This window comes from Daphnia pulicaria, chromosome 7 (assembly GCF_021234035.1).
Source record: "Daphnia pulicaria isolate SC F1-1A chromosome 7, SC_F0-13Bv2, whole genome shotgun sequence".
NCBI classification, from domain to species: Eukaryota; Metazoa; Arthropoda; class Branchiopoda; order Diplostraca; family Daphniidae; genus Daphnia; species Daphnia pulicaria.
The window spans coordinates 3,523,271-3,547,067 of NC_060919.1; the positions used below are offsets into that span (position 1 = coordinate 3,523,271).

Here is a 23,797-nt window from a genome sequence, read left to right on the forward strand (position 1 = left end):
CACTATTTGCTTTTTAGTTTTCACTCGTGAGCTCCATAGCAAATTTCCTTTTTCAGACGCTCTATCATGTTGCTTAGCGCTATTGGCCTACTTGCTTCTAGACTCTTTATAGGGCAGGTAAATAATAAAATGGATGTGTAATTTGTATATCTTACTTGTTGACTAAACTTTTTGAACGTTGTTATTCCTGAAAAAGTTACATGGGGCCCTTTTACGTGAAAAGTCCTTTCATTATCCGCATTTCATTTCGACATTATTGCCTAATTCTTTTAATTGCTTCGATTGCCTGGGTTTTGTTTTTGTGGGATGATATCTCATTTTAGTGACGCTCGTCTTCCTGCTTGACATTTCCCTTTGACTTAAAATTCGCGGTGCTAGCGGAATATAAATTTATGGAATAAATCCAGCGGACGAGACAACATCCGAAAGAATAGGGGGGCGTATTGTTGTCCCAGTTGTTTATGTAATAGAGCTCAGCTTTCGGTTGGTTACGTTGCTGTCTCTGGCTGTCGTCTTCATTGCTTATTCCGGCTGATACGCCAACGTTCCTTTAATTTTGATGGGCGAATTCTTAATTCTTTCCTTCTCGGCATGGTTTTTGTTGCAGAATTAGTGAATAACTCAGTTACAGATAATGGCGTGGTACTTGACACAATTAATCAAATGTATCGTGATTAGCTTGTTAAGATTCATTGTTAGAAAGCATTTTCTGGAATCAATCAGTTATCCACCGACTGGAAAACAAAAAATATTATTCTTTTAAACAGTCGAATTTCGGACGTTTGTAGATTGTGGGAAAAATTGTCCGGCGAGATCTTTAGTGTGATTCGCACGTACTCAAACGCGGACGTGACCAATAATAATAGAAATATTATTAATGAAAACAAGTTTTAAAGAAAACAAACAGGATCGCTCGATGGGCGGTTTGAACGAGTGGGAATTGGCTGGCGTACCAACAGAGGGTTTTAACCTTTTAAGTGCGTGTACCATGAGTTAGCATCTATTAGAATTATTCCTAATGGGAGTACCTCTGACGTAGGAGCACCTTTATCCGTAACACCTGTATTTTGCCCATCTGGATCTTTATATAAAGGTAGCTACTTGCTAAAGCCAGTGTTGTACGGCGAATGAGATTGTCATCTCGACAAGCATCAGTAACGCTGTGCAACGATCGAAACTTCTTCTCAGAAAACGGTTAGATAATTCCCACTTGACGTCTTGACAATGTTGAAAAACGTCATGAAAAATCCGCACAAGGTTTTACCGCAAGTAAGTCCCACTGGGTGTCCTAGATAATTGTTTTCTTATTTGGTTCAACCATGCAAATTAAAAACTAAATTCTATCAATGTCGAACCAGAGCCGATGAACTCCGGAAAGGTTTTCTTTTTCCTTATTATCTCGTACATATCCTGTGGCACTTGATAAGACCTGCATTTTGAATAATTATTTGATTATTCAGCTCTATAAAGTCAGTTGCGGTCGATCTGGTGTCATTGGAGTTGACAGTACGCTTAAGTTACTTAGCACGTTTCATTTGTTTCAAGTAATCTAATAATTAGGAAGTAGCCGAGTTATTGTGTTGCTAGTTGTAATGTGAGTGTCGTGTGCATAGTTACTTGCTGCAGTGGTCGGGTCTTGGGGATTCTTCTGTACGGGAGTTGTACGCGGATGGAGTAGGTTGCCCATTTCCATTCATCAAGCATGCTAGTATCAATTAATTAATCTTCTTGTTCTCCGGTAGGTTCACCTGGGATTCCATCTCTCAATGCCACCAAGAATTTCGACATCGAGGCGTCGGACATTGCATGGATTGGTAAGGTTGAATGATAATCACCTTCCTAACTCGTTTTCACATGGGCATCAATTCTAATTGGAATTGTTACAGCCTCCATGCCTCCGTTGTGCGCCCTAGTTGGAGCCTTGCTGATTAGTTACCCTCTCCAACATTTCGGTAGGAGGAAAACTCTCATTGGATTGTGCCCTCCGTTCTTTATCGGATTCGTGCTGATGGGATTGACATTTTTCGGACGTCACAAAGCGATGCTCTACGTCGGCCGCTTGATGACCGGCTTAGTCAATGGAGCACTCACTCCATCATCTCAGATTTACGTAAGGCATTTGGACAAAGAGAATGAATCATTTAATCAATCCATTACGCCATTTTATCTCCTGACAGATTAGCGAGTGTTCTTCTCCTCGTATTCGTGGAACTCTCAGCTCTTTGACGGCCAGCGCTTTGGCGATGGGCATCCTGGTGGCCTACATCATCGGTGCCTTTGTCGACTGGTGGATCCTGGCACTCATACTAACCATCTTCCCGCTGATGTTGCTAACTGGAATGATCTTCGTGCCGGAAACACCAATTTGGCTTATTTCTCATAAGCGGGAGGATGAAGCTCGGTGCGCTCTACAGCGTCTGCGTGGAAAGTAAAAACTTGCTGTTTAGTCATAGTTTTGATTGTTTTCATTTGTTATCATTATATTTTCGGGTTTCTTATTCAAGACGAACGAATATCGATGCCGAATTTCTGAGGATACAAGAAAACCAAGCTAAGAACAAGGATAAAAAGCATAAAATTCAGCCAAAGGAACTGTTGAAAGGATCGGTTTTGAAACCTCTCAGTATTTCTTTGGGCATCATGTTCTTCCAGCAGTTCACCGGCATCAACGCCATGGTATTCTACACGGTGAGCATTTTCAAATCGGCTGGATCGTCAATCGATGGTCGCTACGCTACCATTATCATCGGATTCGTCCAGCTTATCGCCACGGCAGCATCTGGATTTTTTGTAAGCAAATTTAGCATTCCTTTTTTGTTTGTTTCTTACGACTTGTAACAGATTGCTTTAATTAGGTGGATCGATATGGACGCCGGATTCTTTTATTAGGATCCGCCGCAATTGTGTCATGTTCATTGGCATCCATGGGAGCTTTCTTCTACATGCAAGCGCAATGGGGACCCGCTTTGGCCACTGAGAAACTCGGATGGTTGCCGTTATTGTCCCTCGTCGTCTTTTTCATCGCTTATTCCGGCGGATATTCCAATGTTCCTTTCATTCTGATGGGCGAATTGTTTCCGTCCCGTTATCGCTCCATCCTCGGTCCGCTCAGCTCTTCGTTCAACTTGTGCTGCACGTTCATCGTCGTTCGCAGTTTCCCCGTCATGCAAATCTCGATGGAGAAATACGGCGCCTTTTGGTTCTTCATGTGCTGCACCTTGGTGGGCATCGTCTTCGTCTACTTCCTCCTGCCGGAAACCAAAGGCAAAACCCTCGAAGACATTGAGAAACTCTTTTCCAAGAAATACAACGCCGATGGTACGTTGAAGACACCGGAAGTGCAGCCGGACAACTACTCGGATGGGAAAACGGCGTCCATCGGTTCGTCTGGAATTCAAATGAAACCAAGTCGTTCGTCTCTCCGTCAGCAGAAAAGCAACCCCAACGACAGTGTTGCTTTGGAAAGCGGGGATGGGATCACGACATTGGCTGTAAATCCAATCATCGATTCAGAAGATGAAAAGGAGGACGATGGTTCCCTCGTTCCGGCACCTAATGGGCACTAGCTGTGAAACTTAAAAGTACCGCATGACACTTTACGGAATGGACATTGTTTATTGCAGATTGTCGTTATGGATTTTTTCGACTGAAAGAAGGAAACATGCCTATTACCATTGTCAAATTATTGTGTTCACGACTTTGACACTTGTTGCTTTAAATTATACGTAACCCAGATTGTTTTTAAATGTCTTCTATTGTCATTGATTTATGTTTCTATAATGGCAAAACAGAAAAAAGCATCTTTCGTTGAAACAATCCAAATACGCAGACTGTTTGTAATAAATTGGTTTTAAATTGATGAAAAATCACTTAACTATCGAAAACTCTGGTTAACTAAGTGCTACCAATGCTACTATCGTTTTATGACATTATTATAGCTTATTGATTTTTGGTTTGAATTGTTTGCTTTGAGAGTTATTGTGGCGGGTTGACTTAAGTGTCGTCTGCTTTATTTTTGTTTACAAGTTTCTTAAAAGAGACGAAGTTCAAGATTATTATAAAGAAAAAGGAATGATTACTTTTTTGAAAAGTACGTGACTGCACATAGAATGGCTTAATACACTGCTATTTTGCAGGTAAATAAAACTGGGAGCTACATAGAAGAGTTAAACCTGTTGTAACTTGTAAGTTTGTGAAATCTTAGTAAGCATTTATCATGTAAGCCCTCAGTTTGTTTGCATTATGTAACCTTTTCTCTTTGTGCATATTTGAGGCCAGTGCCAGCCATCACATCTCAAAGATATGAGTTTTGCTTGTGATGGTCTTGACCTGATGTCATCAGCAGCAATCTCAGTAGCAGCGTTTGGGTACTGATTTTACTTTTATTAACCTGTGAACTGCTAAATATTTTAACGATGCATGGCTTGCATAAAAGCAGTGTATTACATATGGAAACCCTCAATCCTCCTGTTTATTACCAATTAGGGTTTACTCATAATCTCATTTTCAACTTTTTCTTACTTTCTGTAATTATATTATTTGTAACCCATTTTGTATTTTTCATTTAGATAAACAGCAACCCGTTTCACTGGAGAAACTGTACCGATGCCGTCCGAGTTACGGATCTCTTCTTTCCCCCATCTTTAAATGTCCTCGTGTACGCCCATGTGAGTGTGGGTGTATTCACGAGGACCTCCTTATTTTTCTACTATTCCGTCTGGATGGACTTAATTTTCAGCGGATGGAGCACTTGTAGATGCCTGGCCGTATTTCCCAGGCTTAAAGGTAAGAATAATTTATCACTACACTTCCTTTTTGACTATTTTTTGGCGTTGGTTATAAATCGTGACATAAAACAGAGCTTACAGCTATGCGTTTGACTAGAATTGTTTTCTCTTGCCGTTTTTGTTTTTTACTTAGTCGGATTTCATTAATAACTCACTTGTAGAATGATGGTAGATCAGGCCCCGTTTTGTCCCTATCACAACTTTATTGTCTGCCTGTGTAAAGAACCAAGTTTTAAAATATTAAATTTTAAACACTTAAAAGCAAAGTGCAGCTTATTGCTTTGGTGTATAACCAAAAGGGACCTTCTCGTTATTAAAGCACCGTTTTTTTAAAAATAGTTCTAATATAAATCGTTAACAGTTTACACACTAGTATTGATTTTTCTCTAAAAGAAATTGCCAATGCATTTCCCTCGAGTCGGAAAAAGGTGACCATTTCCTGATATTTAATTTCTCTCTTCTCCCCTCCGTTCGGATGTGGATTTTTCATGATTTCACTTTTGGTATTCAGAGCACTGACGATTTCTGTTTTGTCCAGCGGACAGCAGCAGATGCGAAGTAACTTGACATAGAAAAACTTGGATCGACCTTGATAGAAATTAATTGCTATATTGATCGAATCAGACGTATCATCTCTCACGCTTCTGTGTTACTTCTCTGGAATATTGATGAATCTTAACTGTAGTTGACATTGGCAATATCTAGCCCAGAATTCTTTGCAACAGTCTGCTAGTTTTACAACTATACAAGCGGACGATTCATTAATCATCGTGATCATATTACCAAAAAAGTTGCCAAACGAAAGTGTGTTGTCTGTCGCAGTGTATATTCATTCATCCGCTAAATTATGACGTCATCGTTGCGTAACGCTTGGCCAATCGTCGCAGGAATTGTCTCGAAGAATCGTTAATAGTCAAATCTGGTTAATAGCAGGTCTAGCCTCTAGGACAAACGTGACTTATACAAATGAGGATTGAGACAAGTCGGTGCGTTTCAGAAAATCCAGTTTGCGACTGAGAACAAGCCAGAGCCGGCTATGCTGGGTGTAACAGAGTCCAAACGGATCCTTTTACCATGTAATGGGATATCGTATAAAAAGCCAATACGCCCACTGCAATCGACTATATTCGAGGAAGACAGAGACTGTGATCACGACAGCTGTACAAACGCTCTGTGCAACTGAAACTTGTTTTTTTTCCGAACGACAGAAAAAGACTTGTACGATTTGGAAAATGAAGTTGTTGAAACACGTAATGAAAAATCCTCACAAGGTGTTGCCTCAAGTAAGTTTCTTTTAAGTTTTCATATTTTTCGTGTTCATTTCTTACTTTCTAAAACGAGAGAGACTTTGTATTGATTTTAGTGTAGTTATTTGTATCTATTTGGGCCGTATACTGATAATAACGATAAACTTACGTAATTTAATCTAACATTTTTAATACATTTCTTTTACACCCAACTCTGGATCTTTTAGCTAAGCGTCAACCCAACCGGATCCTGTCTAATTACCGTCGTAACATATCCTTGTGTTACCAACACCAAATAGCCTGCATGTGCTCTTAAAATATTCACCGGGGCCCAGCTGAAATTTGATTGCGTATTCAAGCGAAATAATTAGTTGTCCATTATTGACAAGCCGAAACATTTGATTCATATGGACAACATTTTCGCTATAATATCTAAAACATATCTCCTGTGGCATTTGGTATGGCGTGCATTCGGAATAACATTTATTTTTCCGCGATTGAGAAACTTTGCCGCCGATTGAGTGTCATTGGAGTTTATAACGTTGGGTATAGATAAAGGCTATACCCAATGTTATTAGTTCGACATATTATATCTCCTGCGTGTTGTAAGAGCTATATCTTATATCATTCACGCACGTATGTTCACCCTTATTTTTAACAGCTGTCGGCTAATTAATTAAATGCATTTGGAGAACTGACGTCATACACTTTCTAATTTACGAAGTTACATTTTTTTAGCTGGGCGCAGCGGCTATCGGATCTTGGGGATTCTTCTGCACTGGAACGGTTCGCGGATGGAGTAAGTCTCTATCTATTATATGCACATTTAAAATCAGAATTAATTACAGAATTTGTTTTATTTTTTGTCGTGTATAGGTTCACCGGGAATTCCTTCGCTCAACGCCACCAAGAACTTTGAGATCGATGCGACTGAAATGGCTTGGATTGGTAATTCATTATTAAAGTATACATTTCTAATACATTTAATGGAATTTTAATTTGGCGATTTTACAGCCGCTATGCCGCCCTTGTGTGCCCTTGCCGGAGCTTTACTCATTGGCTACCCCATGCAACGATATGGCAGAAGAACGGCACTCATAGGATTGAGTGTTCCATTCTTTTTGGGCTTTATTCTGATGGGTTTCACGTATCTTGTGCAACACAAAGCCATTCTCTTTATCGGTCGTCTCATGTCCGGCTTGATGAACGGAGCAGCGACGCCAGCATCACAGATTTACGTAATAATAAGCAACATTATCCGCTTGAGAGTGACCCTTTCATCACCAACATTTCAATTTGTGTTTCACAGATTAGCGAGTGTTCTTCTCCTCGTATTCGTGGCACTCTCAGTTCTTTTACGGCCAGCGCTTTGGCGATGGGCATCCTGGTGGCCTACATCATTGGCGCCTTTGTCGACTGGTGGATCCTGGCTTTCATTCTGAGCATGTTCCCCATGATTTTATTCACTGGTATGATTTTCATGCCAGAGACTCCCGTCTGGCTCATTTCCCACAACCGAGAAGATGACGCCAAAAAGGCACTGCAGCGCCTGCGCGGAAAGTATGTCCATCTGTTTGTAGTTTTACCTGTTCTCATTAATTCACCTGACTGGTTCTGATTAACATTGTTTTGTATTCATTAGGCGGACAGACATTGAAGCTGAATTTCAACGGATGAAAGAAAATCAAGCGAAAAACAGCCAGCAGCAACAGATCCAGCCGAGGGAATTATTGAAAGGATCTGTTTTGAAACCACTTGGAATTTCTATGGGTATCATGTTCTTCCAGCAGTTCACCGGCATCAACGCCATGATTTTCTACACTGTCAGCATCTTCAAATCGGCCGGAACGACACTCGATGGCCGCTACGCCACCATCATCATCGGTTTCGTTCAGCTTTTCGCAACAGCAGCATCTGGATTCTTGGTACAAAAAGGCCTCAAATGCTTTCTAAAATTCAATCGATAATAACAAAACACTTTTATTCACCTCAGGTGGACCGTTTTGGACGTCGTTTCCTTCTACTTTCATCCGCCACGATTGTGTCGTGTTCATTAGCAGCCATGGGAGCTTTCTTCTACATGCAAGCGCAATGGGGACCCGCTCTGGCCACTGAGAAACTCGGATGGTTGCCGTTGCTGTCTCTCGTCGTCTTTTTCATCGCTTATTCCGGCGGATATTCCAACGTTCCTTTCATTCTGATGGGCGAAATGTTTCCGTCCCGTTATCGCTCCATCCTCGGTCCGCTCAGCTCTTCGTTCAACTTGTGCTGCACCTTCACCGTCGTTCGCAGTTTCCCCGTCATGCAAATCTCGATGGAGAAATACGGCGCCTTTTGGTTCTTCATGTGCTGCACCTTGCTGGGCATCGTCTTTGTCTACTTTCTCCTTCCGGAAACCAAAGGCAAAACCCTCGAAGACATTGAGAAACTCTTCTCCAAGAAATACAACGCCGATGGTACGTTGAAGACACCGGAAGTGCAGCCGGACAATTACTCGGATGGGAAAACGGCTTCCATCGGTTCGACTGGTATTCAAATGAAACCAAGTCGTTCATCTCTCCGCCAGCAGAAAGACGGTCAGAACGGGGGTGCCGCTTTGGAAAATGGTAACGGAATCACGACATTGGCTATAAATCCGATCGTCGATTCAGAGGACGAAGATGAGGAAGATGAATCTCTTGTCGCCGCACCAGGTGGACACTAATCGACAGGTGGCATAATTTGGATCGTATATCGACACTGCAATCGATTAACAACGACAAAATCGCTGAAATCACCCGAAAGGGGATAACGTGTTCAAATGTTATTAAATTAGCCCGTACTGGCTCAAGACGAAGTTACAATTTGCCCTCTACTCGTTCCTACAGCTACATTTTATTTTATTGTACAAAACTTGATCGCAACGATGTGTTGGCTTTTGAATTTGATTTTTGTTGTGTAAGAGTACAAATGTTTTTTTTTTAACCAAAATTGATAGCGTAAAATTATTGAATGGGTTCATTATCTATCAGTCAGTACACGTCTGATTCCCTGATACCAGTATTAACTGTTGCCTAATTAGGCTCTTTTTTCCTCTCGTCAAACTGTACTCCAACAGATGTCGATGGCACATTCAACCTTGTTGATGGCAGTCCAATATCATTCTGCTTTGTAGCTTCAAATACACGAATTACCCTTCAATCTTTAAGCGTTTCTAAATAGGTAAGCTATTTTACATGGCAACCTACGTTCGCCTGCACGGATACGAATGGGTTTTGATTCCGCAGCTTAAAAAGTTTGTCTTATCTTGGTACCACCTTAAAATCAATTTCGTTCGATTCAGATAGCTCACGCTTTAACTATCTTTTTTTTTTATTTGTCCCGCAGCAATTTCCTGATTTGATTAAGAGTCCCTCGGAATACGCCTATACCTCACCATGACGACAGAGCAAGGATGTGTACTACGTGACATTCTGTTAACAAGTAATTGATTTTTCTTTCTAATGCTGTTGGGTAGAAAGTTAGTTCGCCTATTGTCAGATTCTCCTATTAAAATGAATGCCAGGAACCATTCTATAATTGAATAGAATTCTGTCAATGAGTCTTGAATGTAATAAATGTATTATTACCGTCACTTTGTCTAGTCATTTTATATACTTTGTTGGATACAAATAACAAATCTCGTTTCGATCGCGGGGATCACAGTTTAAAAATGAATCAATGAATTCCTGTGTTACAAGGCCTTTTTTTTATAAGCTATAACTGCTCTTCTGTATATCTTTCTATAGAGTATTCTCCAAAGACCAGCGGTATCCAATTATTCTTGCAAGCTAGACTCCTACGCTTTTTTTTTAGAAATAAAAGTTCAATTTCAGAGAAAACATAGGCTTCGTGATATGTTGTCATCCGTAGGATTTCTTTATTTTTGGTTGACTTGAAATCCTCTTGCTTCCAATCTCGACCCACGCAGGGTCGAGTTTGATGTTTCAAAGCTCTTAAAAAAAAGTTTCCCGGATCAAAACTAAACTAAACATCGTTCAACATATACGGGAGGAGTAGATCCATATGCCTTATACTGTACTGGTTCATATTTTCTTTTTGAATCTAAACAAAATACGAGTTTGTTCTCTAAAAGGAGGCTCTGAAACAGGAAAACAATGGAAAGAATAAGCGATGTGATTAATGGTACATTCATTTAGTTTAACAACAGAACGGCAAACGCACGTTAGTGAAGCGTTATTTCTTTAAAAAAGCGACGAGACATAACAAGCATAGGTTTGAAACATTTAATGTCGCACGTGTGCCTGATTAATTCTACACATATATAGCCTAGTACGGGGAAGGAGAAAATCAATGAAGTGTGTAATTGTTTCGCGTTCACTCGGAATTATTTGTAGCTTTACGGGGCATGCACCCGGAGAAGGGCGTCGGCATGAGTTGTAATATAGTAGGTTCGTTGTATGGTTGTCTGCGTTGCCAGGAAACAACGGGAATTTTGTGCAGTCAAACACAGACTTCATTATCAGAAGTAGAAACACATATTTGATAGAATAATAACACCTAACATTTTATCTGCCGTCCATAAAGCCGATGTTCGTGGACCTTCCCTGTTACTCGTTTAAAATAAAATTAACTTTTTTGCTAATGTAATTATTTAACTTCCTTTTTTTTATTTTAAGACTATTATGTTTATTAATGTTTCCCAAAGTTTCAGGACGCCAAATTTTTGCTTGGATTTGAGCTTGGCGCTTGAGCTTGACGTGTGAAAGGCCGAGTACATTGTACACTAGAAGTACATTTGGCAATGGCGCTAATGGCTGCAAGAAAAATAGGATAAAATGATTACAAAAATTCGTAACGTCGTGTATTAACAGGTATATAACTTTAAAACTTTGAATACAAATACAATAATTACGGGAGCTTATACAAGCTAGGATAAACTTATTCCAAATTTGTAAAATGTTCCTACTGACTAGTGATTAGAAAATGCTGTCGATGCATGGCAGCTTTGGCAGAGATTGTTTGCAATTTAATGAGGTAACCTTTTCTTTGTGCAGATGTGTGGGCTGAGACAGCCATCATAAAAAGAAATGCATGCATGTTTATTTTGTGTGCTAACATCAACCTGTCACCAGCAACAATCTCAGGATCATCGCTAGGGTAATTCTTTACTTTTATTTCTGTGTTCTGCTAGATCTTCTAATGACACATGTTTTGCATAGATATAGTGTATTACGTGCAAACCAGATTGTCCTGTTTTATTTAGTGACTGTTTACCCACCATCTCATTCAACTTTTCATGATTTCCATAATATTTTTTCGTAACCCATTTTTTATTTTTATTTAGAAAAACAGCGTCCCGTTTGATTGGAGAATCCACCGATGTTGGACGACTTGTTTGTTTACCTTTCTTTAAATGTCCTCTGTCATCGTGTACACCCATGTGAGTGTGGATGTATTCACGAGGACGCCCTTTTTCCTATTCCGCCTGGTGGATTCAACTCTTCAGCGGCCGGATGAAGAACTTGTGGATGCCTGGCCGTGTTTCCCAGGCTTCAAGGTAAGACAAATGTACCTTTATTCTCCCGTTTTTAGTAGAGTTGATATCCGTTACATACCCCCTGGACTTAAGAAAGTTGTACTTCTGCTAATTGCAGTTTGATGAGTCACCGTTACTCTCAATGTGGAGTTACTTATTATGCTGCCTCGTTTTGAGCATAAATTCATTTGTATTGAAACTACACAGTGGAAACTGTAAGACATTTTTTAAATTTTTTCCGACTCTTACGCTGTCTAGAAGAACGGGTAATTTGTTATGATTAAATAACAGGGATAGGCTTGCACAGTTTGAACAACCCCACAAATCTTTTTGCAACCTACCGTAAGAATTTCATTTTTAAGCCGGCTCCTGTTCCGCAAAGCTTTTGATATTAGGTATACGTCACACAAGAAAGGAAACTGTCTAAACATTGTGAGAATAACTGCGGAGTAGGTGGGAGAAGCTGTCGCTTTAGACACGGGTAGCTATTCACAACCCGCGTGAATGACTTGACTTGAAGTTTTCATTCGAATTTTCTTTTGCCTTTATTAGCGTTGAAATAGCAAACGATTTTGATAATGCTGTGTACGTTGAGAACATAAATTTGCATATTTGGTAATCCCAAACCAGACAGGATCGTCATTACGTATGCATAGATTACACCATGCCCCGATGCTCAGACATTTTTACAGGAAAGAGAAAGGGCTTTTGCTAATCCATTTGCTGAAACGTAATTTGTTTTCAGCGGTTTTCAGTTTTCAAAAGCGACGAATTTAATTATTTCGTTATGAGTGGCGGTTTCAGAGTTTGTATCAATGCTATAATTTAAACTGTGACATATTTTGCTGGCGGAACTTTTTTCAATCTCACGATAATGTGCACTAGACCGAATCATTCAACTGTAATCACGCAATCAAAGCAAAGGATTTCAATATCGGGTTCATCTTTCAGATTAATCTTTATGGTTGTACGTATTAATCTCATGCACAAGTTCCCGTTTCCCAACAATAGTATTTCAAATTTTGAAAAATTTATCGAGCGGAAATCGCTTTTTCAGTTCCTTAACGATTGCTATGCTACGACACAGCGGCTCCATCCATACGTCTATCAAACGTCAAACATGTAACTTTGACAGTGTTAGATCGCGTTGAATTTTGCTTACTTTTGGACAGTATTGCGAGACCAATAAAACATACATCTTGTCAGCTTCAGACCTTACCAAACTTTTTCTACTTTAGTGTAACTATAGCCGACTCGAATTCAGCTGAAAACAACGTATGTGTGCAATTGTCCGAGCAATTGTCAATCAAGATTCCTTCCCACTCTATTAATCTTGTTAGCCGACTATACCGTGTCAGCCCATGCCCGATAAAATTGACAGTCACATTATTAATTTGATCACTGACTCAACTTTAAAGCTGTTATTCGCTCTTAAATCATTTAGCAGGTACCGGCTATAGAGCTAAATGAAATATTGCATGGTATCGTCCATGGTAGAACCGCGTGTTGTGTAATTCAAAACAATTTTAAAGCTAACAGCTATACATGCATTACTACCGAGACTAATTAGTGGTACGATAATCTTTTCTTAAATTTTGTAATTTCGTTCTAGTATACCGTGCCCTTGTGATAAATGTCATTTCCACACTCACATCGATCAAATCGAAATGTATGCAAGCGTGTCTCTAATTGAAACCCGAGACGACATTAAACTTTGCATATTGATTTCCAACAGCGTCAAACTTCGAGTCCAACGATTTGCGTCTCTTCCTAAGATGTGAAATCGATGCAAGGGAAAATTTCATTCTCATTAACATCCGGATAAATTAAATTTCGTGCGATTTACTCATTTTTACTGCTTACAAATGGACACCTGTAAAAGGAAACGTGGTTTCGAAGTTACGCGCATTAAAAAAAAATTACCGAAAATAACAAATGTGCCTCTGTAATTATTGACAATAGAGTTAATTAACCAGTTACAGAGGGGCTAGTTGGGCTACGCTCACTTGAAGAATGAACACGGTAGAATAGCCAACAGTCTGCTTGAGTAGATTATGTAGATACCGGTAGATACGTTGCTCGCATTGGTCTGGTGTTTTATACATGTATAGATAATGGATGGCTACCTTTACTCGCCCTTTCCTTTGATTTCCGCAAAAACATGTGTGTTATATGAGCTGCTGATAGATTTTCTGGGTATGCTGGATGTCGAGTTCCATTATAAGACCGCGTAAGATGAGATCATGTAATTGCAATAGTAAAGGTTTTTTTTAGAGAAAACTAGGCTAATAATGGGTGGGGACGTATTGTACACGCCGGTACACGCCCAATCCTCAACGATTAGAGCAAACGTCGATATTCTTTCGAACAAAGGGCCTCCCGATAGTTCAGATGGAGTAAATAGAGTCACAGAGTACATCCTGAACCTTGATCAATCGCATTCCGCATTCTGACGTCACATCTTGAGTGATTGTTTCTTTCTTTTTTTTTTAATTTAAAATCCGGCCGGAATTCACGTCTTTCCTGGCTGGTCGCAATAAGCCAACGGTATCATCGAATCAGACAAGAATTTATTTATAATATTTATTATTAACTGCCAAAAGATAAAAAATGTATTTCTATATCGATGTTACTCTCTTATGTTACCTGTGTGCATTATGTCTAAGTTACACTGTAGCTTGTTTACACAGCGTTACCTAGGCTACAGATTAGTGTGTCGTATTTGTCTCACTCAGGATAAAGAATAAAAACTCCTAGACATAATAAAAAGCTGTGGTTGACACTGTATGAGCTTCATCTTCCCATGGGCCACCTACGCCATGTCAAACCTTTTTTTTATTTATGAGATGTGATTCAAAGGGTAAATCTTTTGGCTGACATATGGTAACACACAATCATTAATAATGCATGAGCCGAGCGGCTATGTGTGTCGAATCAAAGAACAAATCAAAATCCTAGTTTCCTTTTGATCTCCTTAATAAGCTGATGGTTCAAACGTGTATTTGTATGAATATGAAGGTGTTTGTATCTTTCCTATCACCAATATGATTTATATTTCTATTTTTCCGTTGTCCATCAGTGAACTCGTAAAATCTTAGATTAGTGTGTATTGCATTTGCATTTCTGTTTTAAATGAGCCAACGCGCGTTTGAATTCTTTGCTGGTGGACATGTACATGAGCGGATTGTAAACAATTTGAATGAGGAACAAGTCGCAAATGAAAGGATTGATTCGGAATAGTGTCGGGCAGCTCGTTCCCAGACGAAAGCACCAGTAAATAGCGATGGCGTTCAAAGTGACGGGGAAAGTGCAAAGCCAAACGGGTAAAACGTTAATCGACATACTTAGAGCGGCGCGAATTTCAAGTCGGCTGATTTTGGGGCGGGTGTGAAACCAGGCGAAACATTGGGTATCTTGCTCTCGTTCGGCCATCTCATCAATTTGATTTGGAATGTTGGTGTTGCCTGTTTGTGCTGAAGCTGCGTAAACCAGAGATTCCGTTCCTTGCAAACGGCTTTCAACGACTTGAACTGCTGCAACAAAATAATTGTCAACATTAATTCCTACCCTTTATTCCGTTTCTTTTACACACATGAAGCGAAATAATTAAATTTTATATTATTTGATGGACTTACCATTTGTAACGGGTGCTGAATGAAACTGGAGCGCGATCGAAGCGTCCGCTACATTTGGCCGGGTCTGCAGACGAGCGGCCTTCCGTGATCGGAGGAAAATCTTGATGTGCAATATGACGCAGAGGAAACCCAGTAGGAGATCGTAAATCATGACAGAGTGAACGTGGGTCAGATTGACTGTACAATTTTTGATGCTTTTAAAGCCGGTCCAGAACGGGCTGGTAATCGTCGTGTACGTCACGAAACATCCGGCGGATAAAAGGTAAATGACACTTCGATTGGTGACTTTGTTCTTGTACCACTCGTAGCGCGTGATTGCCAAGTAGCGATCCAGGGCCGCCAGGGCGAGAAACGTCAAAAAGATCGTGTAACACACACCGGCGTTGAGAACGTAGATCTGACATGCCACTCGGCTGCGGTCCACCAAGGCCACTAATTCCACAAGGGACTGAATTACAGTACATTGATTCACTATCGAAATGCATACCCAAAATACGTGACGGGGATAGTGCAACTGGCGTGAGCAACGAACCACCGCTATCACGAGAAAATTGAGCAACGTTCCGAAAATGATGATGATGCAGCGATAACTTAGTTGAATTGGCGAGAAAGAGCGGAGTGTCCATGGAACGTCCAGACTGATGGGCAGAGACAACAACAGTGTAGTATTCGTTGAAGTTTCCGTGGACAAATTCATTTGATTTAAAAGGTGTGTGGCGTCGAGGAACGTCGGTGCTGGGACTGAAACGGTGTTCTGTCAGACAATGTGTTAAATGCAAGAGTATTACGCTCACGTCATGCGCAGTCGATCCGAGTCGATCTCTGTCACCGACATATTTGTGCGAACTATATCTTTTGTCGTGGATGTTGTAGTGTATAGTTCATGTTATTGGTATAATGTGATAAAATAATATAGAATAATATGGGACGTGGATTGAAGATGAGATAGTATAAGAAGATTGACTATGTAGAAGTTCATTGGGTCATACAGGTCGGGGTATAGGCCTTGTGTTACTTTGCCACACTTTTCGAAAGTTTACACAAGTTTTGGGACTGTGAAGTAGAGGTGAAATACGTTAACGTGCTTATAAGGCATAGACTTAAAAGTTAGAGCAATCTTACGTACGTCATAATACTGAGGAAATCGGTAGTAACAGTATAAAGCTTACGTGAAGAGAGCTTATTATTCCGTTCATTCGATTCAGTTATCGGGGGTTAGTGCCGGACTGCTGGTGTTTTCAACAGATGGCGAAAGGTGGGTTCATGATGTCATCAGCATGTCACCGTGGATTTTTCGTCTGCTGTTTTCCAACTATCGTATATTGTCATTATTGTGTAAGCTGGTGTAAAAGTAACACTATACATCAGCTAACAGTGTGGACTGCGTTGAAGGACTTGAAGCGTTAAAGACAACTAGTCATTTAAGGTTTGTTTCTTTTATTATGTACGACAACACATATTGTAAGTGTTGATAGCTAGCTGTGTGAGTATAGGGACCGACAAGAACATTCCATATTTTCGTCTAGTAAAATGTATTTTAAATGTTTTTTTTTTTTACAAGGACTCGATAGTCGCCACAGGTTGGTAGACTTTGCTGGTAGAATTTTCCATTGGATCTCTCTGTTTCAAAGTGGGTTATGGACTTGTCAATTTCCCGAAACTATTGTGTTGTCACTTGTCAGTAGGTGAGGTAAACCAAACCAAATCAAATGCTTGACCTGAGTACAAGACATCTTTAAAATTTCCTGATTGTTTGGTTTCCTAATTATAGAACAGATTAACAGAAGGATGAACAAAACTTACAGACCACATGAAAAAATGGAAAACTGCTGATGCACCACTGCAATTTCAGGTTCCAGTATGTCAAACAGTTGCTTGTTCACTTCAGGAATTGACTAAAACAAGTAAAACATCTCCTCTCCACTATTTGACTGAAACATCATCTAAACTCAGTTGGGGTTTAGAGGCCATGGCAAGGTAAGAGTATACATCACCATGTTGGAAAATGATTGCATGCTAAATTGTTTCCTTTTGAAATTCCTTTTTCCTATTTAAAATATTGAGAACCTTGACTTGGTCTTCACTGCATTAGAGAAAAGTTTTATTTTTTATTTCTAGCAGGTTTATTATTCTATGTTTATACAGATAAACACACAATAGATTTGCTTGTTTTTTAAGAAGTCCATATCCCGGCAAAATCTTTGTCTTTCAGGTTTCTACTCTTCCTATTCCTTCTAGATTCATGTACATTTATTTTTCTTCCAGCAGTTTTTGGATAATTTGTTAACTCTACTTATATTTTAGTAGCTTTAAAATTGCTTTTTAATGGTTTTTTTTGTGCCTGTCTGTTTCATTACATATTTTATCTTTCAAAGGTCCCAGATCAGCCTGGAATTGTTTGGTGTTTGCTGCCCATTGTGCAGAATATTTGAAACTTTTAATCTTGAACTGCTCCACTGTGAACTGTGATTGAAGTAGTAATATTTAACTGGTGGCAAGCCGACCGTTTTGGCTTCATTCAAAAGTAAGAACCAGTTATAATTTGGCTGTTGTTGATGCTTAATCTAATCTTATACGAATACTTTTGTGCAGTGGACGATTTACGGGAGCGTCGCTAGCCAAGCAATTCCTCGCGCTATCGAAAGAGATTGTTTACGTCTGGCGGAATATCAGAGAAGGGCGGAATTCCGAATATGAGAGTTAGCCGATTACTAATCGGCAACCAAACCGGAAGAAGCGGCATGCAACAGGCGGCGAACAAGTCATTATTGAGATCAAACTGGGTGAATTAAGAACGGCCAAGAATGGAGACCGTGCCGAGCAATATCTTAATACCATCCTTCCTCAAAAAAGGTCAAGATATTTAACTTTTGCTAAAAGTTTCGTTCTGATTTTTACGGGGTAACTTGATACGATTTGCATTTTTCAGTTGTGTCGACTGCAGTTACTTGTACGGATGGCCAACTGTAAATCCCAAGTAGCTCATCCCAAGTAGCATTTACTAGAATCCGGTCTGCAGAACATTGAAAGGCAATTAATTTTCTTAACTAACGGTTGCATTGAATTCGTCATGCAATACTTATATCTTCATAAAATATCTTGCTCAATCTCAGCTCTGTCCAGAAATGTGCCTCAACCTTTTTAATTTTTTAGGTTAATTGAATGATTTGAATCTCCCACTTCTTGTCCCATTATTATTCCATGTCAAACGCTAGATAGCGAAAAGTCTTTCTGTCACTGCGTGTCGCTGTTGATGAGGATACCGAACGGCTAGGAGTGCTGGAGATTTCGGCAATTCAAGTATTCGAACTTCGGCGTCATGTCAGGTTAGTTCAATTCAGTTGTTAGTCTAATTCAGTAATTTCAGTTCTTTATTTATAGTTAATGCCGTTAATTTTTATTATTAGTTGTATCTTGTTTCCTTTTGTGCTTTGTAGTGATACCTTCCAAGTCGTCCCATACCATGTGGTCGACGTGGGTTCTTCTGGCTGCCTTGATGGTCACCGATAAAACTGCGAAACATAAATTACAACATGCATCACAGGGTAACTAATTGATAAAAATAACTGGCTGTTTTGATAGGAAACTACAAGTCAGATGCTGGAAATATCTGATCATTTCTTAGAATTTGAACCAGTTTTGCAAGGGGGTGTCAGATGTGTAAGCCGTTCGTTATCAACTTCTTTTCGAAGTGGCTGATAAGTATGACGTCTTGACTCTTTAAACTGTGTGTGTGGCACACCAGCAATCCGACCTCTTCACTCGATTACTGAAGTTTCTCTTTTAAGTTATGAGAAATTTAGGTCGTTTATAGCTTATAGCAAAGACGAGGGAAAGTTGGCCTCTTTTTTTTTTTCGAAAGAAAAGTTGCACGGGAAATAACAATAAATAGTGGGAATCATACAGACCATCGTCGCTACTTCTTTAAATATTTTCGTATTACTAGCTTACCAGTCTTTGTTGTTTGTTTAAAATGGTTTCACCGAATTTTTGTTTTGATTGTTTGAAAACCTTCAAGTAATAGGACTTAAAGTTATTCTGACGGCAGAATTGTATTGGCTCGATGGTCTAGGGGTATGATTCTCGCTTAGGGTGCGAGAGGTCCCGGGTTCAAATCCCGGTCGAGCCCACAGTAATGTTTTTTTTTTTTAAATCTGTTGACCACCTTTGACCCCAAATTTGAAATCCGCTGTAGTTAGCCGGGTAGTTTAATTAAATCAATGGGGCGCCACACTAGGTCCCGTCGTAAACTAGTCAACGCTTCCCTTGATGAAATATCAATCTTTCAGGGGTCCTTTCTACCATTTTAATTATTGGCTTATGTGGTTATGAATAGTGAACCACTTTTTCAGTTTAAACATAATCCTCAAGGTCTGTGATTGGTTTATGTTATTTTCAGGATATTTGCCCCCAGTTTTGAAAATTTTCGTCTTTTTTATTTCCCGTTTTCTGTCTAAAAGCCTAGGTAGACCTGATATCTATATTGCCTCAGAGTCTGGGCAAGTGAAATAATTGTAAGTAGATCACATCTATGGTTCTATTGTGCATGAAATCTTTAATTATGTATTAGTAAAGTTTTCAAACTTTATCACAAGAGCTAATTTAATCCTTACTAAAGGATCGATGGTTTTGGGGTATGATTCCCGCTTTGATTGTGAGAGATCCTGTGCCCCTTACCTTCATTTATATGTCTCGAATTAATTCGATATTTCGATGTATTCTCCCCATTTCTAACAATTTGTATCGGCTCAATGGTCTAGGGGTATGATTCTCGCTTTGGGTGCGAGAGGTCCCGGGTTCAAATCCCGGTTGAGCCCTTTAAATTTATATTTTTACATCTGGGTCCTTTTGTAGGTTGGATTTTCACTGTCCTGATTAATTGGGTCACCACAATTTGATTGCCCTGTCGTTTAAAATATTCACTACATAAAGTAACGTTGTAGGAAACTTGACATTATTTTGTGTCGTTAGCAGGTTGTAAGCTTATAAGCTTTCTACATTACGTAAAACTGTCAATGCGGTGGTATAGAGGTTGGGTGAGAACTGGACGTGTTGCATCATTATCAAGCAGGTAAAAAAGCCAAGCAAGGCTTAGCCATTTGGTATTCATTTTGATTTTGTTTTTTTTTGTTTGATTTTGGTTTTTGTAGACCCATCCCCAGCAACGTCAACCTAAAGAAGGAAAGGTCGGTTTGCATTTCCTTCACGCTCGAAGGTCAAAGGAGATCATAACGTAAAACGTGTCATGCGACGGGGTAGAGGTTGGGTGAGGACGACACGTGTTGCATCATCAAGCTGGTACAATAGCCGCAAGGCTTAAGAGGTGGGTAAGGGTGAACAAAAGTCGTATAAAAGGAGAGAGAAAAGGCGTCTGAAATTAGTTGAGAGAGCATCTCCGACACGGCAAGAACTGCTGTACACCATTTGTCACCAATTGCATTCTTCAATGCAATTAGTTCGCAATCATAAGTAAATATTCTGTTACTTGTATTATTTGTATCAATTTCTATTGTGTTTTAGTCAGCTAATATTGCATATTGATGTTCAGATTATTAATTATCTAGTAAACTATGGCGTCCTGCTGTTGGGTGTTGAATCGTTGACGGTTAGGTCGACCACTGGTGTACCGATGTCTCCTGGGTATGGTGGATATCAAAGAACAACATTACTCAACATCAACCAACATCGCTGCTAACGCTGCTCCAGCTTACTACACCAAGGCTCCAAAGTACTACACCACCAAGACTTCAGAGTATTACAAGTTGCATCAAAGAAGAGAAAAGGCGAAATAATCAGTCGAGTGATTATCTCCGACACGACAACAACTGCTGTGCACTTTTTCTCTAAATCGCAATCGTGAGTTAGTCATCTGTTACTGGTATTTTTAAAATCAAATTCTATTGTTTTTTCTTATTTCTTAATATGCCGGTTATTAAATATTAATGTTCAAATTGTTTATTGTCTAGTTGCATCAAAGAATAGTAAAGGCGAAATAATCAGTCGATTTATTATCTCCGACTCCGACACGACAACAACTTCCGTGCACTATTTGTCATCAATGCCTTCTTCATCGTATGTAGGGGTAAATTTTCAGTTTTCTAAATGGAATTGTGAATCAACTCTCCTGTTTGTTTGTATTTTTAAATTTATGTCGGTTATTATTGCAAATTTATGTTCCAATTATTTATTGCATAGCAAACTGTGGCGTCGTTATGCTATTGGTTGTTGTCCTGAAATACTACATCACCGAGGCTTGGCTTCAAAGTATTACGCTACAACTTATGCTCCCCCGAGCTGCATAACCAAAGAGCCCGAGTACTGCATCGTGATTCCATTTTTTTTAAGCAAAATCTATTGGGTATTAATTTTGATATTGGTTGTTTGTTGACCCATCCCCGGCAACGTCAACCTGCAGAAGGAAAGGCCAGTTTGCATGTCTTCACTTTCGAAGGTCACGGAGACCATTACGTAATACTGTCAATGCGGCGGTGTAGAGTTTGGGTGAGAATGGGAAGTGTTTGCTTTATTATCAAGCAGGTATAATAGCCGCAGGGCTTACGAGAGGGGTCAGGGTGAGAAAAGTCGTATGAAAGGAGAGAGAAAAGGCGTTAGAAATCAGTTGAGTGAGGATCTCCGACACGTCAACAAATGCCGTGCACTATTTGTCACCAACTACCTTCTTCATCGCATAACCAGTTCGCAATCACGGGTAAATATTCATTTTTTTTATTCGAGTCGTGAATCAATTTTATCTCGTTTTCTTTTGATATGACCATTTATATTCGATAATTTATGTTCAAATCGTTAATAGTTTAGATAACTATGGCGCCGTGCTGCTGTTTTGTGTTGAATCGTTAATGGTTGGGTCGACCATGGGTGTACAGAAGTCTCCTGGACGTGATGGATACCAAGCAACAGCAGCGAAAGAATACTACACCACGCCGCCGCCTTACTAAAGTCAACATACGCAACATCTACTTACTACGCCGAGCCCCCAAGTGCTACACCACTAAGACTCAAGAGCTACGCAACAAATTACGCTGAACCGAGTTGCATTTACCAAAGCGCCTGAGTACTACACCAACGAGTATACTGTCCCAGCCTGCTACACCAAAGTCCCCAAGTATTACACGACTACGAATGTTGCCCCAGTCTACTACACCGAGGCTCCAGCTTATTTCAATACCAAAGCGGTCGAGTACTACACCGAACCGCACAAGTACTACTCTGCCCCGAACTACACAACCACAACTGAGGCGGCGGAGTACACAGCAGCTGCTCCTTCGTACTATGTTGAACTGAAATAATACCCCGAGGCTCCAGTTTACTACACCGCAACCCACGCTACACCTAGATACTATGACGAAGCCTCCAACTACTACACCGAAGAGGCCACATATTACACAACAACGTACACTGCCCCAGTTTACTAAGCTGAGGATCCGAAGAATTACTTTGCTCTAAGCTACTACCAATCTGAGACTCTTGTTTACTACACCGAGGCCACTGGGTATTACACTACAACCACATGGTAAATATTCTGCTTTAACATGGAGTTTTGTATCACTTAAATATTTTTTTCTGTTTCTTAATATGCCAGTTAATATTGAAAATTCGTGTTCACATTTTTTACCGTATAGTTAACTACGGCGTCTTGCTGCTGTTGGTTGTGTTATCCTCGATGGTTGGGTCGGCCACTGATGTCTTTTGAGTATGGTGGATACCAAACCGCAACGCCGGCGTCTTACTACACAACAACATACGCAACAACCGGATATCACACCACCAAGGCCCCAGAGTGTTACACCGCAACTTATGATGTTCTGGACTGCTACATCGAAGCCCTAAAGTATAACTCTGCCACGAGTTACACCACCAAGGCACCGGGGTACTACACGACTACGTATGCTGCCCCAGTCTTTTACACCGATGCTCCCAAGTACTTCTCGGTTTCCAGCTACTACACCGAGGCTCCAGCTTATTACGCCACCAAAGCGGTCCAATACTACACTGTAGCGCCCTAGTACTACTCTGCACTAATTACTACGAATTACTACACAGCGGCTGCTCCCTCGTACTACGTTGGACCGAAATACTACACTGAGGCTCAAGTTTACTACACTACAATCCACGCTGCCCTCAACTACCATACCGAGGCTCCGCTCCCATACCGATGTTCCAAAGTACTACACAACCAAGACACCCGAGTATTATATCGCTACTTAAGCTGCTCTAACCTGCTGCACCGAAGCTGCGAAGTATTCCACCGCCCCGAGTTACTACACCATCAAGGTACCCCTGGATATTGCATCACAACCTAAGCTTCTCCAGTTCACTAAAAGGATGTTCTAAAATACTAGAGTCAAAATTTCTGACTTAGTTATTTGTGTTCAAATTTGTCGGTCGTATCCTAATAGTTACTAAATGAGAAAATACATATTTAAATGGTATTTATCTTCTGTCGACTTAACACCTTCAAGCCTTTTGACATTGCGACTATTTCATATGTTGGAGTCGCTTCTATTGTTGAGTCGATGTGCATTACGAAAGAGGTACTGTTACTCTAAATCTTTGAAGTTAATAGCTCTATTTGAACTAAGTTAGGGTGAC

At 40.1% G+C, this 23,797-nt stretch overlaps 2 protein-coding genes, 3 long non-coding RNA genes and 2 other non-coding genes across 12 annotated transcripts in view; 6 read left to right on the forward strand and 1 right to left on the reverse strand.

Annotated features, from left to right (window-relative positions):
- The window catches only part of LOC124349426 (glucose dehydrogenase [FAD, quinone]-like), a 211,430-nt gene that overhangs the window by 43,139 nt on the left and 144,494 nt on the right, over positions 1-23,797 (reverse strand). The window lies entirely within an intron of this gene.
- On the forward strand, positions 5,893-9,214 carry LOC124349558 (facilitated trehalose transporter Tret1-2 homolog). Its single transcript, XM_046800254.1, has 7 exons — positions 5,893-6,070; positions 6,773-6,833; positions 6,911-6,982; positions 7,049-7,272; positions 7,344-7,594; positions 7,677-7,959; positions 8,028-9,214. Exons 1-7 carry the CDS (start codon positions 6,020-6,022, stop codon positions 8,736-8,738), a joined length of 1,653 nt encoding a protein of 550 aa, XP_046656210.1. The 5' UTR covers positions 5,893-6,019; the 3' UTR covers positions 8,739-9,214.
- LOC124350470 lies at positions 16,754-17,857 on the forward strand. The gene is made up of 4 exons (XR_006920996.1): positions 16,754-16,872; positions 16,959-17,164; positions 17,563-17,711; positions 17,780-17,857. It is a non-coding gene; the product is annotated as an uncharacterized LOC124350470 (long non-coding RNA).
- LOC124350474 lies at positions 17,900-18,947 on the forward strand. Its single transcript, XR_006921001.1, has 3 exons — positions 17,900-18,040; positions 18,117-18,513; positions 18,625-18,947. It is a non-coding gene; the product is annotated as an uncharacterized LOC124350474 (long non-coding RNA).
- Positions 19,245-19,316, forward strand: Trnap-agg. The gene has a single exon. It is a non-coding gene; the product is annotated as a tRNA-Pro (tRNA).
- On the forward strand, positions 19,933-20,004 carry Trnap-ugg. The gene has a single exon. It is a non-coding gene; the product is annotated as a tRNA-Pro (tRNA).
- LOC124350244 lies at positions 20,196-23,637 on the forward strand. Of its 5 annotated transcripts, XR_006920556.1 has the most exons (7): positions 20,196-20,258; positions 20,338-20,656; positions 20,752-21,043; positions 21,154-21,269; positions 21,383-21,896; positions 21,999-22,718; positions 22,828-23,637. It is a non-coding gene; the product is annotated as an uncharacterized LOC124350244 (long non-coding RNA). The 5 variants fall into 5 exon arrangements; XR_006920557.1 differs by having other exon boundaries at positions 20,736-21,043; positions 21,154-21,896; XR_006920555.1 differs by having other exon boundaries at positions 20,752-21,047; positions 21,154-21,896.

Excerpts from the sequence above, each read along its gene's own strand:
- LOC124349558 (XM_046800254.1), top strand. The coding sequence starts at position 6,020 with ATGAAGTTGTTGAAACACGTAATGAAAAATCCTCACAAGGTGTTGCCT. Across the intron at positions 6,071-6,772 it reads CTCACAAGGTGTTGCCTCAA|CTGGGCGCAGCGGCTATCGG; the intron begins GTAAGTTTCTTT and ends ACATTTTTTTAG. Across the intron at positions 7,273-7,343 it reads CGCCAGCATCACAGATTTAC|ATTAGCGAGTGTTCTTCTCC; the intron begins GTAATAATAAGC and ends TGTGTTTCACAG.